The sequence below is a fragment of the Nansenia antarctica genome, assembly GCF_963989245.1.
Source record: "Nansenia antarctica genome assembly, chromosome: 2".
NCBI lineage: Eukaryota > Metazoa > Chordata > Actinopteri > Argentiniformes > Microstomatidae > Nansenia > Nansenia antarctica.
In genome coordinates, this window is record NC_137675.1 from 66,859,977 (window position 1) to 66,875,139 (window position 15,163).

Sequence of the window (15,163 nt, forward strand, 5' to 3'; positions counted from 1 at the left end):
TCTTTATTGCCTGCCGGGTATCAATACTTTGTTTAATATCAATGTGTGAAAGAACATTAAGTCGAGTTGTTCTGTGTTTACTCCTCTCTGGTGTGACAGGTAAAGTTTCCTTTTTTTTGTTTAGATATAAAAACAATATAGTGAGTTAAAGGCTCACGCTGTAATTAGAGTATTTCTGACTGCACATTTGTATTATGACTTATTTCTGTTGCTCCAAAAGAGTATCCAATTTTAGAACAGTTTAGTGAAAACTAGGCTTGCACTTTTTATAATATCAATTGCAATGGGGAACACAGATAATGCTGTCATTATTTACAATCCTATGAAGTATAGGGACAATAACAGCCTTTGTTCCGGCAAGCAAATTGTATCGTATTTCACAGTGGCCAGAGAGTTTGAGGCTTTAAGCCATTTCTAAATAACCAGAAGAGGGCGATGTTGTAGTGTGATGTGTGCTCAAGGCCAGGGCGAAGGTGTTAAAAATATTACCCGCAAGATGTCATTATCATTAATTTACACCAATACAAGTTGGTCCAGGCCGAGTTATTTTATAGGCGTGAGACCTACTAGTCGGCAACTTTCTCCTTAAAATACTCAATGTCTAGCCTACTTTGCAAAGTCTACCTGGGTAAATTATTATTTAAGTAGTATTTTATGTATCTGATTGAGGGTGTAATATGTATTGATTATAGCTATTCTTCTCTGTCCTCTGCTCTGAACTGTAGGAATGCCTACAAATGCCTCCTGTCCTGTTAACCTCCACCCTACCAAGATGGTGTTAAGATATGGAGAATCAATTTCAGTCAACTGTAGTGCAACTACCACAGATCATGACAGTATGGGCTGGGAGGCTACAGTTGAAGATACAGGTGCACTAGAAAATGTCGCTTCTGTCACCTGGACTGTGGAAAACCTTACAGATTGGAAGATAGAGCCTCAATGTTACATTAATATAATGGACGTTCAGTGTTCCAAAAAGCTCCCAATTGTTCTCTACAGTAAGTTTGTTTCTTTGTTTAATTGGTCAACTTTTACAAATAAGGAAAAATAAGATCTATCTGATCTAATTGGTGACGATAGTAACTATTTAACTATTATTATTTTTATCTCCAGAGACTCCAAACAGTGTCTCCATCAGACGTGGGAGTGATAGTGGTCCAATGGCCGAGGGGGAGGAATATGCACTCATATGTGACATAAAGGACATCGCTCCTGTACGGTACCTCACTGTGAGGTGGTACAAAGGGAATGAAATCATAAAGAACGAAAGTTTTTATGATCTTATAAAGACACCAAAGGATTTGTCCCCCCACCTTAATATCTCCCCCAGTAGAGATGATAATGGAGCTCAGTACAGATGTGTGGCAGAACTGGACCTGGGACCAGAGGGACCACAACCCTCTGCATTGTCATCACAGCTTCTTGATATTACAGTTCACTGTAAGTCTATTTATTTAAGTCACACATGATTCAGACAATGTTAAAGTCATACTAACGTGATGCCATAGAACCCATTTTTCGATGCCAACATTAGCCTGTAGTACCTGTAGCAAGGTCAGTAAAATATGATCTTATTACTAAATTTGAGTGAACTATCCCCTAACTAAAAAATACCAACACCTCTGCTGCTCTCAAACTTCTCCTTCTTTGACTGTCAACCCAGCAGTCCCTTTGGCCATTCTGAATTACTGGCAGAGACTGTCAGCTGCCAGCAAGTATGCACTTTGGTTATAGGGTTAGAGAATGAGCTGCAGCCCTGGTTTACTGCACTGATGGCAGGATGTGGGGGTTGTAGGCTGAGTGGAGCTGTAGTTCTTCATGGACCACAGCTGTGGTCAACTCACTCTTAAAGGAGAAGGCTGCCATAACCTTGGGCTGCCTCTTGTGATGCCATAGTTGGTTACCATAGTTGGTTACCAGTTGTTCTACAGCTGCTCTCCATTCAGAATTCCAAATGAGCATCAATGTGCAGGTCTTTTCACCCCTTACTTTTCCAACTTGTGTCTCTTTGTTTGACTTTGGCAACAATAATGTGATGATAGGTCTCTGTTTTTTAGCATTAGTGTAACTGGCGGAATATGCTATGCATGCTTACTAAAATGTTAGATCTGTCCCCCCCTTTAGTTGGGCCTGAGATGAACTTCAGTCCTTTCCTTGAAATATTGGAGGGGAAGAGTTTGGAGAGTTGCTGCACGGTGCAAGGAAATCCCTCCCCTCATATCAGCTGGATGAAAGATGGGCATCCCATTGTCCCCTCCGAACCTTTCAGCAGGACAGACACTGGGCAATACTTCATTACAGCTGAGGGACATAGGAATGTCACCTTTTCAGTACAGGTCTATGTGGTGTGTGAGTGTCCCATTTGTTCCCAATATCTCACCGTTTTCTAAACAATACACATCACATGAAATAATAATATCCAAATATCATGTTGAATAATGACAATTTGTCGTTGAATTGGTATTTTTTTAAAGATAAAAAAAAAATACAGACTTTCCTCACTTTCTCTTTGGTGCACTTATTCTGAAGACTATTCTTTGTTTGTCACTGTTTTAGATGGTCCAGAGTTTAACTGCCCAAACACTTACAGTGCTGTTGAGTATGCTCCCCACAACCTGTCCTGCACAGTGGAGGGCTATCCTACACCTGAGATTTTCTGGTTCAAGGATGGCGATATGGTGCTGCTCCCAGAGACCCTAACCAGGAGTGATGCAGGGCTTTACAGCCTCAGTGCCAACAGCAGTCACTCAGTTGTCAGCCACAGTCTGGATATTGACATTGTGTGTAAGTTATCATGAAGAAGAATCCCTATCAAGGATAAAGTAGGCCTACCTAACTAGCAGGATTATTTTCATGTGGCATTTCAGTGGCTGTCACATTTGATCTTACTCTTACGACTCTTATATCTCCAGACCCGCCATCGAAGATACGGGAGCTGGTGGACTCTAAAGAAGTTTACATTGGATCTACTTTTGGGCTTAAGTGCTCCTCCACCGGGAACCCCCGCCCAGAGTACTCATGGATTTACAACCCAGCCCCCAATGTGAAAGAGCAGAATGACGATGGGGTGTCTCTGTTGCATGTTAACCATGCCATAAGGGAGAACATCGGCTCCTACACATGTTACGCCCGGAATAAGCAAGGACAGGTCTCAAAAACCGCCAGGGTCACTGTGAGAGGTAAGGCCTCCTTTGTGACTAGACCATCAATGACACTCTTGATCGCACTGTTCATCTTTGTACGTGTCAGGTTTCCCACCATACCTCAACTGCAAAAAATACGAAACCATCCTGTTTCATGTGCTCTTGTTATCTTGTCCATACTTATTAATATGTACTGACTGAACTCATGTAGATCATCAACTCAGTTGGATTTATAACACCTTTATTTTTTTGTGATATCTTTGCTTAGTGGAAAATCACAATCAGTGATGTTGTACTCAATTTGGGATTCATTTCGATCTGATATGGAAAAAGTAAAAGGTTGTGTTGAACTGGAAAACGTACTAGACAAGCCCCTTTAATCTGGACTATTAAAGTAGGAGTTAGATATGAGTTCAGCTGCATAAATGCATTTCTAAGACATGTTTAAAAAAAAAATATATTAACAAAAACTATTGATGGGCTCTCGTTATATCATCGAATAACACAGACGTCCGTAAAAGCGCTCTCAGGCATGTGGGGGAGGGTTGTTTCCTATGATATTTAAGAGGGAGTGGAAAGGGTACAGAGTGATGCCTGTGCTTTCCTTAAATACGTCAACAACGTCGGCCCCGCTTCCTATGAACTTTAGGAAAGCGCTGTAGCCTATACTGAGGCTGCTATATAACGGTCCGCTGGACGTTCAGACGGGTTTATAAACGCCCATGGAATTTCAGGCAATGGATGGTCTATATTTAAATCGTCTTCTTTCAATCACGTTGACTTTGGAACTGTTTTCGCTGTTGTATGGATCCGAATCAAGTAAGTTAGCGCATTGTATTGGTCGTCACGTTTCCACTTTACTGCCTGTATTTTTTTTTTACGTGTTCCAAACACATAAACACACATTTTTCCTGGAAGTATCTAGGATTACAATATGAAAAGAATAGACTAATAATCACTCCATATAATGTCGAGAGATACAATAACAATAACACACACACACACACTCACACACACACACACACACACACACACACACACACACGCACGCACGCACGCACGCACGCACGCACACACACACACACACACACACACACACACACACACACACACACACACACACACACACACACACACACACACACACACACACACACACACACACAGAGGGAGAGAGAGATAGAGAGGGAGACAGAGTCAGATAATGGAAGGATTCACACCAATTAAGTTACAAGCACTGTGCTTTGTGTAACATTTGGTGTGAAATATGGGTGGCTTATCATGATTTATGGAGCTTACCTTGGTGAGGAAGGGGCAGTGGCATTACAAATTCCATGAAAGAATGGGAGGCACTTAGTGCCCAGCTTTGTAAAGGGGGGTGTCCTTCCTGACTCTTTTCCTGTGTTTCTGAGTCATTGGCGGCTTTTGTTCCAGCTGCATGTCACATATCACCACTGTTCCTTGTTTTTGTGGTGGGCATGGGGATAGCATGTGACACAGTGATTAAATGTTATACATTTACAGACAGTTGGATAATTGTTCATTATCCCCATCTGCTCTTGAATCTGTAGGTGGCAATTTGTCCTATCAAGGTCAGCCCCCAGTAGGCTAATGGTGCTGTTTCTCTTGTTCTGTGTCAGTTCAATTGGACACATTTCTTAATGCATAATGAGTATTTCTGTATTTGACAGGCTATCAGTCGCCATAGATATTGTCAGATATTTGCTGTTTCCAAATTCTCAATTGAAAATGTTTGAGTTTGTCCCTAATACAACAAATTAATTTAATTTAACACAAATTAAATGTTTTCCACAGAGACCCCAGACAACGTCTCTATCTCTCCTCTGAACCACACTGGTCCGATGGTGGAGGGGACAGACTACCAGCTACTGTGTGACGTCCAGAACGCCGCTCCTGTAAAGTACCGCACTGTGAGGTGGTACAAAGGGAATGAAACAGTACTTAAAAACACGAATGAATTCCGCCTCCTTAATATCTCCCCCAGTAGAGATGATAATGGAGCTCAGTACACATGTGTGGCCGAACTGGACCTGGGACCAGAGGGACCACACACCTTTTCTGTGACATCAACACCTTTCAACATTACTGTGCATTGTGAGTTCACATAATATTCAGCATGTAACAGGGATCAAATACTATCTTGTACGTTTGAGCAAGTGTGTTCAGCAGCCTCTGTACGTATTGTATGATGCTGATTTTTTTTTTTACATTTTTCCATCTTCCTTGCCCTGTCTCAAGATAAACCACGTATCAATGCAACTAAACTGCCAGCAAGAATACCAGTGTTCAGAGGCTATCCTGGAGAATTAGTGTGTGAGGCTGAAGGTTACCCAGAGCCAAGGATCCAGTGGCTCTATGACCCAGAGAAGCTTGTCCGTGTGTCTGATGGCAACCTCACAGTCTCTGAGGCTGGGCTCTACAATTGCACCGCCACCAATGATGTTGAAACCAGCTTTGTTGTGGTAGAGGTGGTTTTAAAAGGTAAAACATTTACTGTGATCTACTGTGTATTAACACTACAACCCTCTTGTTCAGTCTTAACTGTGTCTGGTGTGCTACTCCTGTCTCCCCTCATCTCAATATGTCCTCCATCCCTTATGTCTTTGCCCTACTTTCGGATTGACTGCTATGTGCTCTCGGAAATAACAAACTCAGAACTCTTAACTTACAGTATATTGTATTCCCAAACCTGAGTGCTCCATTCCCTTTGTTTCCTCCAACACCCTATAACACAATTATTATTATTAGTGATATGTGAGCTGCTGTCCTCCAGCCCCACCTTTAATACCCAATATTGGTATGCACTTCTATGTGCACCTGTAAGACCCACTCGCTGAGGAAAGGACAGAGGCTAGTTATTTTCCATTTGATATCAAGTGATAGCTTGGTAATGTTGAATATGTGTTGCTTTCTTGTGGCCGTGTTAGAGGAGTCTGAGTATGTCAGAGAGAAGTCTGAATTCAACCTTCTGTTTTTGAAGTTGAGGGGTTCATTCTGAAATAGTGAGTTTTCGGAGACACCAGAACGCTAATGGATTGGTGTGTTTTGTCTCTCTTGTCACAGAGGATTACCTGCCCCTCATTGCAGGCTTTGTGGCTGTCACAGTAGTGGTAATCTCTGTCATCTTCGCCTTCATCTACTCCATCTACTACAAGAACACCAAGATGGGCCGCTACAGCCTAAAAAACGCCAAGCCCAACACCCAAAATGGTGACATTGCACAGAATGGTCGGGACACTCCACTCCCCATGACAAAACTGTCTCAGCCAAACATCTATTTCTAGGAAGAGGAGTCTTGGGATTGTCTTTGGGATAAGCAGCTCTTACCACTCTGAACCAATAGCCCCATGCTCCCACCAGCCAGAGACTAATGTGGTTGAGGGGCTGATTGCCACTCTTCAGCTGGCTGACTCAGGTCTTGGTTGATTTTGATCCATGGGAGTTTTTCCTCCATGGGAGTTTTAATCTCCCCATGCTTCATGTACTCCTCCAGCTGTGTTTACTGTAACTGCTGTTTTCACTGGAGGACAACAAGCAACAGCTTCTCGTCCTCCATTGGACAAGCAGCAATCCTCCAGTGGACAAGGTGAAATCCCTCTTTGGAAAATGGCTTTATGAAAGTGTCATTCCTATAACTGGTTATGGAAAAACTGGTTTGTATTGTATAAGCACAGACAAGAGAATTTAATATAATTTTGAATGTCTTTATTTTGTTTGGTCTGATACTTTAACCTTGGATGCCTACTGTATGTTCTGGGGTTTTGTCCTTTACTTTGATGTCACATGTAATTGCTTGAGGAGAAGCACATAAGAATGTCCCCTTGTAAGTATTGAAGTCTGACATCCTCTTCAGATTGATCAGAGAACCCAATTAACTTTAATAAGAGTACTGTTCCTCTATCATCTCATTGCTTTCTTTATTGTGGGACAGTAAACCCTAAATCTCTGAAGGGTCATGCCAGCTGTACCCCATCTGTGGATCTCATGGCTCTCATGTGCAGACCTTGTTACTCCTCTCCAGTACTACTACTACTACTACTACTACTACTCACCCAGCACGGCCTCTTGATCAAATGATCAGAGTTGAGTGACCTAACTGCATTACAATCATGCCTGAGTCTGACTGAATGCCATCTCTGAATGTCTGTGTGAGCATGTCTGTTGCCCCTGTCACCTACAAGCAAATCTAATTAAATCATGCCTATCATGTCTGCAGGTGCTAGGTAAAAGCCTAAATCCATTGAATATTATGAATTATTTCTGTGTGGTAGCTGATATGTATGTACTATATATTTAAGTATGTCAAAGTTAGTGCCTCAATATAAAATTGCACTGGAAATTGGACTGCAAAGGGAGAGTATTAAATGCCTAGCGATTGCAGTGGATAGCTACTCAATGGGATGTGAGGTGAGATTGGTACCATCTGACTTCTATCGCCTCTATTGCCATTGCATGTGCTCAAATGATTTTGTAGGCTAGAGTCCCCCTTGTGCTTACTGATGTGTTTAGATAAAATAATTTAAATCTTTTGTAATTGAGTTATTAAAAACGTAACTTTTCTATCGGTTGATTATTGTTTATTTGGTAAAATGACTGATCGATCACATCATAATGACTAACTGTCACCATAGTTTTATTAAATGTAAACCCGTTTTTAGATATTCATGATATTTGTATTAGTTTGGTAGCCTATCGACCGTTATGATCTGACTTGTTGTGACTGTGAATGTTGCCCACCCCCTGGAGATCAAATTAATAATAGCAGGCATTGGGTAGTGTTATGTCCCTGCCCAATGTATCTGTTGAGGCGGTGTGTGTATCTGAGGAGGCGGGTATAAAAATCAGCAGGTATACAAGTCATTCCTTGGGGTAAATACAGCATATGCTGTATCAATACCATTTGAAATTAAATAATCGGCCTGCAAAACCTAATAAACTCGTCATGAGACGCATCGATCGGTGATGATGCGTTGCATGGTAATAGCCTATAAAGTGCGCGTCACCTCCCAAGTGTCGCTCCCCGGTGAATCGTGTGGGACGCTGTTCCGGAACAACACAGTCTACGTTTTGATTACATTCTACGTTTTGAGTTCCTGCCAAAAAAATAATAATGCTTAAAGGATTTGCACGATTGCTTGCACTCAGCGGAGTGTGGGTTGTTTTCGCAGGTAAGTTGGGGGGTCTTTTCTTGCAGTTTTCTTGTCATTATTTGTTTCGTTGATCGTTTGTAGCCTATTTGCATTAAAGCCTGTTTGAAATACTCGTACTAAAAATGTATACAATAGCCTAATGCAAAAAGATCATGAAGTCAAGTCACTGACCGCTATTAAAGTCATATTGATATAGTCCTGAATGATTGATAAAGTCAGGTTACACGTGTATTGGGTGCCAATAGTTCTTTACCATATGGAAGTGATACCGTCCCTTAGCGGAGCAGTGTCGAAGCAAAAATGTTGGGAAAGTTCTTAGCATCAGCCATTGTTCATGGTACTTGCAACTGCAATTCTACGAGAGGCTGACAGACTGAAACAGAAAAACACACCAGCAGGTTTTTATTCAGCGACAGTTTTTCTTTTGGTCTTTTTTTCCATTTCAAGCCTTTTTCACTTATTATTCACTTATTCCAGTATTCTATTAGAACGAGTACACAACAATTGTCTCCTCACATCTAGGCTAAGGAGTTTATCTGTTTCACTTTAATCAACTGGGTACAAAGTGTCAGTGAGTGAACACTGGTTGGTGGACCCTTTGGAAACAAAAGATCAATGAACACTGATTGGTGCACACAGTAGATGTTATTGCAAATAACTTAACTGAAGTGTATCTCTCTTGTTGCAGTATCTCGTTTTAGGCCTACTGCTACCAACTGCCATGTTAATGATTGCTTCTGTTCCTGTAGGTAGGTTTATAGATGCCCAGTGTCCTCTTAAGTTCCACCCTCCAAGAGTGGTGGTGAAATATGGAGACTCTGCCTCAGTCAACTGCAACACATCATGCACAGACCATGAGGGTATGGGCTGGGAAGCTACATATGGAGGAACTGAATTAACAGCAAATGTCAACTCTCTCACATGGACAGTGGAGAACTTGACATATTGGACAATAGCGCCAAAATGCTACATTAATCCTGGAGCAGATTCAGATCAGTTTACTGAGACTCTCCCAGTTGTTCTCTACAGTAAGTTTACAATCAGTAGGATGCTGAGTTCTATAACTATAACTAGGGGCCCAAGTGTATGAATGATATAAGAATAAATAATAATAATAATATAATATAATTGGCAACAATTGCTTTTGAGACGATGTAACTGTTATTATTTTATCTCCAGAGACTCCAGACAGTGTCTCCATAGGACGTGGGAGTGACACTGTGCCAATGGCCGAGGGGGAGGAATATCCACTCTTGTGTGACATAAAGGACATCGCTCCTGTACGGTACCTCACTGTGAGGTGGTACAAAGGGAATGAAATCATAAAGAATGAAAGTTTTTATGATCTTATAAAGACACCAAAGGATTTGTCCCTCCACCTTAATATCTCCCCCAGTAGAGATGATAATGGAGCTCAGTACAGATGTGTGGCAGAACTGGACCTGGGACCAGAGGGACCACAGCCACCTCCCACCATGACATCAGAACTCTATCATATATCTGTATACTGTAAGTGTCTCAGGTATTTTTTTCATTTTCAATTTTGAAACGGGTCTTCATGTTTGATCTGTAAATTCTCAAATATATTTGCTCTTCAGACCCCACAGCCTTCCTTAATCCTGAACCTGAGACCTTGGAGCTGGAAGAGGGTGATGGATTCACCTTAAACTGTTCTGCTACTGGAAACCCCACTCCTGTGTACAGCTGGCAATCTTCACATCCTCAAGAGAAGATGGAGGATCAACCTAATTTTACCTCCACCTCTCTGCTCCCAGGGACCTACAATTGCACCGCCTCCAATTCACAGGGATCAAAGACCAAGCACTTCATTATCAATATCAAATCCAAAGGTAAGACAATGTTTTTAATTATAACTGCTTCTAATCTACCCTCCACTGCCCCTCAGTATTTGTGATTCTTGAATACTCAAACATGCCCCTGTTTTCTCATCAGGAAGCCGCTCTGGGATCACTGCTGGGATTGTAGTGGCTGCGCTGGCTCTTTTTGCTTTTGTGTCCGTCTGTGTGGTGTATCACAAACAGAGAATCTCTCCTGTTGCTGGGACACAGGATTATGGAGTCAGCTGAGAGACCGGCACATACATGTTTATTAACTACAACCTTTTCCCACAGGGGATCGCACAACATTCTGGGCTATATTTGGAGCGTTCCTTGGCCTGGCGCTGCTGATTGCTGTTGTATATGGGGTTGTCAAAATGAGGGCAGGCAAAAACTCCATTATCTGAACAGGCTGAAAGTGCCATCCGTCTTCAGCAGCAGGACTTCCTCACCAAAGACTGTATGAGTTCAAATGTTCATTTCAATCCTGCATGGCTTTAAAATCCAAATGTTTGTATGTGATTAATTGCATCCCATGTCCTTGTGCTGAGTGGATGCTGTTTTGAGTTTTGTCTGTAGCATGAGCTATGAGCATGGGATCTGGTATGGTGTAACACACCAAGGGATTAATTTACAGACATGCATGTTCTTTTTTAAACTGTTATTTTTTAAACTGTTATTTTTTAAACTGTTATTTTTTAAACTGTTTTGCTGTGATGTTTTTAATCAATCATGCTTGACCACTGTGCTCTGATGACGGTACCAAGTGACCTAAATGGCTATACAGTAAAAAGCAGGCCACACTCTGTTACTGTTTCCATTTGTGTAATTGAATTAATGGTGGGTCAGTAGCACTGTCTCAACCACTAACATAATCTACTCAGGTAATGTTATCTGTTTATTAAACATACCTTACAACAGCTGGTTCACATGTTTTGCATTTACTATATGTTACAATATTTACTTGACACAAGGCACTGAGATCATGTTGTTGTAACTGGTAATTCTGTGCTGACAGTAGAGTATGGTAACTTTGAGTGCCTCCATGGCTGTCTTTTTTTATGACCAGCTTTTTGTGTGTGTGATGCTTTGAGATGCACTATCAAGCACAATACATGTTCAGTCTACATTGTGTGAGGCCTGAGTATCCTATCATGTGCCGATAAGGTGCACATTTTGAGGTACAGTGCATGCAGAATGTATTTGTATGTGTTACTACTACTACTACTACTACTAAGTACTAATGATGTATGTTGTGAATTGTTATCTTAGCCATATAGATGTCAGCTCTTATCATGAGTTGTTATTCCTGTAGAATTCCTGTATTTTCTCAAGTTCAATAGTCAATATTCATGTAACTACTGTAGGAGCAAAAGATGCTTGTTTTGGTTGCTTGATTTCCAATCTGTTAAATACAGGTGTCACATTTGATGATTAGCTCATTTAGAAATGACTTATAAGTACTCCAGCCATGTATGATGCTCTGAGAAGGAATGTTAAAACATCAATCTCTGTCTTTGACGATGACATGTTCCTCTGCTGCCTTCTCTAGGCGTTTGTGAAACCTTTCTCTTGTTGTCAGTCTGCCATACGTCAACTATCACTAACACTGCCATACTAATCAGTACATACAAAGTGAATGTAAAACAGAGAAGTCCATCTGTTGTCCTTCTTGTGGTGGCCCATATAAAGACTTCCTTTTCCAGAATTGAGTGTGTCTTTTATGTGTCATTTGAGTCCAGTTTCCTCCTGGTGAAAGGTTTTGTCTTGTTTGTGTGTGGCCTGACTGTTGCTATAACAACCTGGCAGTGTGGACAGGGCAGCTTGCCAGCACAATGTGTACTGAAGTAAAAATGTTATATTATTCACATATAATCATTCAAGACACAGACAACTTGGAGAGGGACAGCATAGCAAGACAGAGCAAGCACACATACAGTACACAAGCGAGGCAGCTGTGCTTTCCACAAATACACCAATAAGCATCCAATTACCAAGCAACGTTTCTGGCACTCCACTCAGGGCTAATACTGCTGTAGTGGTTGCACATTCTGGTCACAGTACGAGACCTACACACTACAAGTTGATAACAACTCAAGTTTGACATCCCTCACCCTTGGTGTTTTGACACAGCATGGACAAGCAAAAGGGATCAAGCATGCAAGCAGAACACAGAGTCAACTTGAGTTTTCTTAATCAACCTACAGTCTGTATTGAATATCCTAGTGTAGATTCACACACGTTTAATTTTAGGCAAGTCAACACAGATATCGGTTTCATTCCAGTTAAAAGAAGTGAAAGTTGTCATCACAGCAATCTGCTTAAGTCAACAAGGAACTCAATAGCCTATACATGTGCCCAAAAATAATGGTGTCAGTATTTTTAAAAGATAACAAATAATGCCAGCTTTATTGATTGTGTGTGAAGCAAGTTATTCTTGGCTGACATCTATTTACAGGTTGAAACTATAGCACTGCTGTGAAGTGTTTAAAATATGAGTTATCTTATGGTATACAATTTATTGAAACGATTTATAGCAGATTATCGAGATAGGCCAATGTTTTGAAGCTGATTTAACGATAATGTATAGGACCTCCAGTGAGGCCTCAAACCCCCCCTCTCCGCTTCCTAATCCCCCCTAGGGGCCTACAGCTAACCTACGGGACGAGAGCCCTCGATTGGGGAGGGAGGGCTTTTGTTAGCAATCACAGTTCACGTTTGAGTTGCCAAGCAGGACCAAGTTGGAATTCCACTCGCTTTTCAACTCAGACCACTGTGGACTTACTTAACAGTCGGATAAAACGATGGGAAACAACCTGATTAAATGGATTCTAACATTTTGCATGTTCTGCTCTGGTAAGACTTGACAGGCCACAGTTTAGTTTCTCACTATTCATTGAATTGGCTGATTCCTGATAATTTTGCAATGCTCTGGATTATGAAGGGATTGCGGTCGGGTGAATATTCTCGGACGATTATTTTCGACGAGTTTATCATTGAATTTGACGAATTTGCCCCCCCCCCCCCAAAAAAAGAATTTGACAAGTTAATCTTTGTCGTAATGTCTAGGGGGCAAGTTACTTTAGCAATACGTTGCTCATCGTGCAGTATTGTGCGACGGTGAACCTGCACATAGCATTAATTCAATTGGTTACCTGTGTTGTGCCCACAATGAATGTACACCCGAGGCAGAAGACGCCAAAAGCAATTTTAGAGTCATTTGCCCTGTCCTACCGCAAACTATTTCATTCCCACCGTCAATTTAAGAGTTACTCAGGAAAAAGCTTCTTGTATGTAAGCTTGTATGTAATCACTGAAAGTTATTTGATTTACTTTGGACATTTAATTTGAATGTATAGTATTTGTGGATGTTAGTGTGGGTGTTTTTGCAATCAAGGTAATAAGACCATGCTTTTTTACCTAACAAAATCGACATCTGATGATTATTAAGATTATATGACAGTGCAGCTGATAAAGATTTGGTGAAGATGATGATGATGATGATGATGATGATGATGATGATGTTCATGATGTTCATGTCCCAGTGTCAGGTGAGGGTTGCTCTCTGGATCTTAAACCCTCCAGGATTGTGGTGGGATTTGGAGAGTCAGTGTCTGTCAGCTGTGAAGCCTCTCGTCCAGTGCGTGTTCTGGGCTGGGAGTCGGCCATCGGTGCAGCACACACTCAACGGGATCTTGCTGTCCAATGGAGGGTGGACAGTCTGATTGACTGGATTGAGGAACCTATATGCTATGGAGTGTTTTTCACTGCGCCCAGGCAGTGTGAGGAGAAACTCAACCTCATCCTTTACAGTGAGTCAACCTGCCTAAATTAAGGGGTTTTTCATTTTAATTCAATCTTTTTTTTAAATAACATTTTAATATCAGTAAATGCATCTGGGAATAATTCATAGTGAATTGATCTATTCCAGTGATAATGGCTACAGAACATGCACGTGTTAAGCTTTACACTCTAACCAGCCTAACTTCCACAGAGACCCCAGACAGTGTGTCCATCAGCTCTGTGAACCACACTGGTCCGATGGTGGAGGGGACAGAGTACCAGCTGCTTTGTGATGTCCAGAATATTGCTCCTGTTCAGTACCTCACACTGAGGTGGTATAGAGGGCAGACTGAAGTTTATAACCACTCATTTTCGGACCTCACACCCGCCTCTCCTGTCCAAGTATCCTCCATTCTCCTTGTTACCCCAACCAAAGCTGACAATGGAGCACAGTACAGATGTGTAGCACAGCTGGCCTTGGGTCCAGAGGGGCCACAGCCACCGCCCACAGTGACATCAGAGCCTATCAACGTCTCTGTACACTGTGAGTCTGTGAACAAATGTAGACTTTACATTATAGACATGAAAACTAAGGCATAGCATGTATGTGTGTTTGTATGTGTGCAATATCCGTCCCTTTCCGTTTCTCCTCTCAGACCCACCGACATTCCTCAGTCCTGAGCCTGAGACCCTGGACCTTGGAGAGGGGGATGAAATCACCTTAAACTGCTCTGCTACTGGAAACCCCACTCCTGTGTACAACTGGCAATCTTCACATTCCCAAGAGAAGATGGAAGACCAACCTCTTTTTACCTCCACCTCTCTGCTCCCAGGGACCTACATCTGCACTGCCTCCAATAAGCTGGGCAAGAAGAGCAAGCAGTTCATCATCGAGTCCAAAGGTAGGAGGACACAGTGAAGTGCAACAGTGTTACAATTCTGCACACGTTTAGAGGACTCATACAGAAGTCTATGTCCTTGGTTCATTTTTCTCAGGTATGTAATGCAAGGGATCTCCTGATGGTATGGAAGTAGAGAGGCCACATTGGAGGTAACAGTAAGTGGCTTTTTTCAGCAGTGGGATTTAGCTTTATGAACTTGTGTGTGATGTGTCGAAATTTTGTGAATGGAAGACCAGCATGGTTTAGGTCTGACTGTACTGTATTGTCTTGTTGCAGGTGTGAAAGCATCACGTTCAACAGTCGACCACCGCATAGAGAAAGACTAG

At 41.8% G+C, this 15,163-nt stretch overlaps 2 protein-coding genes across 2 annotated transcripts; both read left to right on the forward strand.

Moving 5' to 3' along the window:
- Nucleotides 1-772: 772 nt before the first annotated feature.
- LOC308150490 (vascular cell adhesion protein 1-like) lies at nt 773-6,448 on the forward strand (the record flags this gene model as incomplete). Its single annotated transcript, XM_080523314.1, has 7 exons — nt 773-869; nt 1,114-1,440; nt 2,557-2,784; nt 2,913-3,179; nt 4,959-5,258; nt 5,403-5,645; nt 6,228-6,448. 7 exons carry the CDS (start codon nt 773-775, stop codon nt 6,446-6,448), a joined length of 1,683 nt encoding a protein of 560 aa, XP_080379440.1.
- Nucleotides 6,449-8,106: 1,658 nt separating this feature from the next.
- LOC308150491 (vascular cell adhesion protein 1-like) lies at nt 8,107-15,163 on the forward strand (the record flags this gene model as incomplete). Its single annotated transcript, XM_080523315.1, has 7 exons — nt 8,107-8,123; nt 9,110-9,221; nt 12,795-12,849; nt 13,704-13,964; nt 14,147-14,479; nt 14,592-14,837; nt 15,114-15,163. The coding sequence occupies 7 exons, from the start codon at nt 8,107-8,109 to the stop codon at nt 15,161-15,163; spliced, it is 1,074 nt and encodes a 357-aa protein (XP_080379441.1).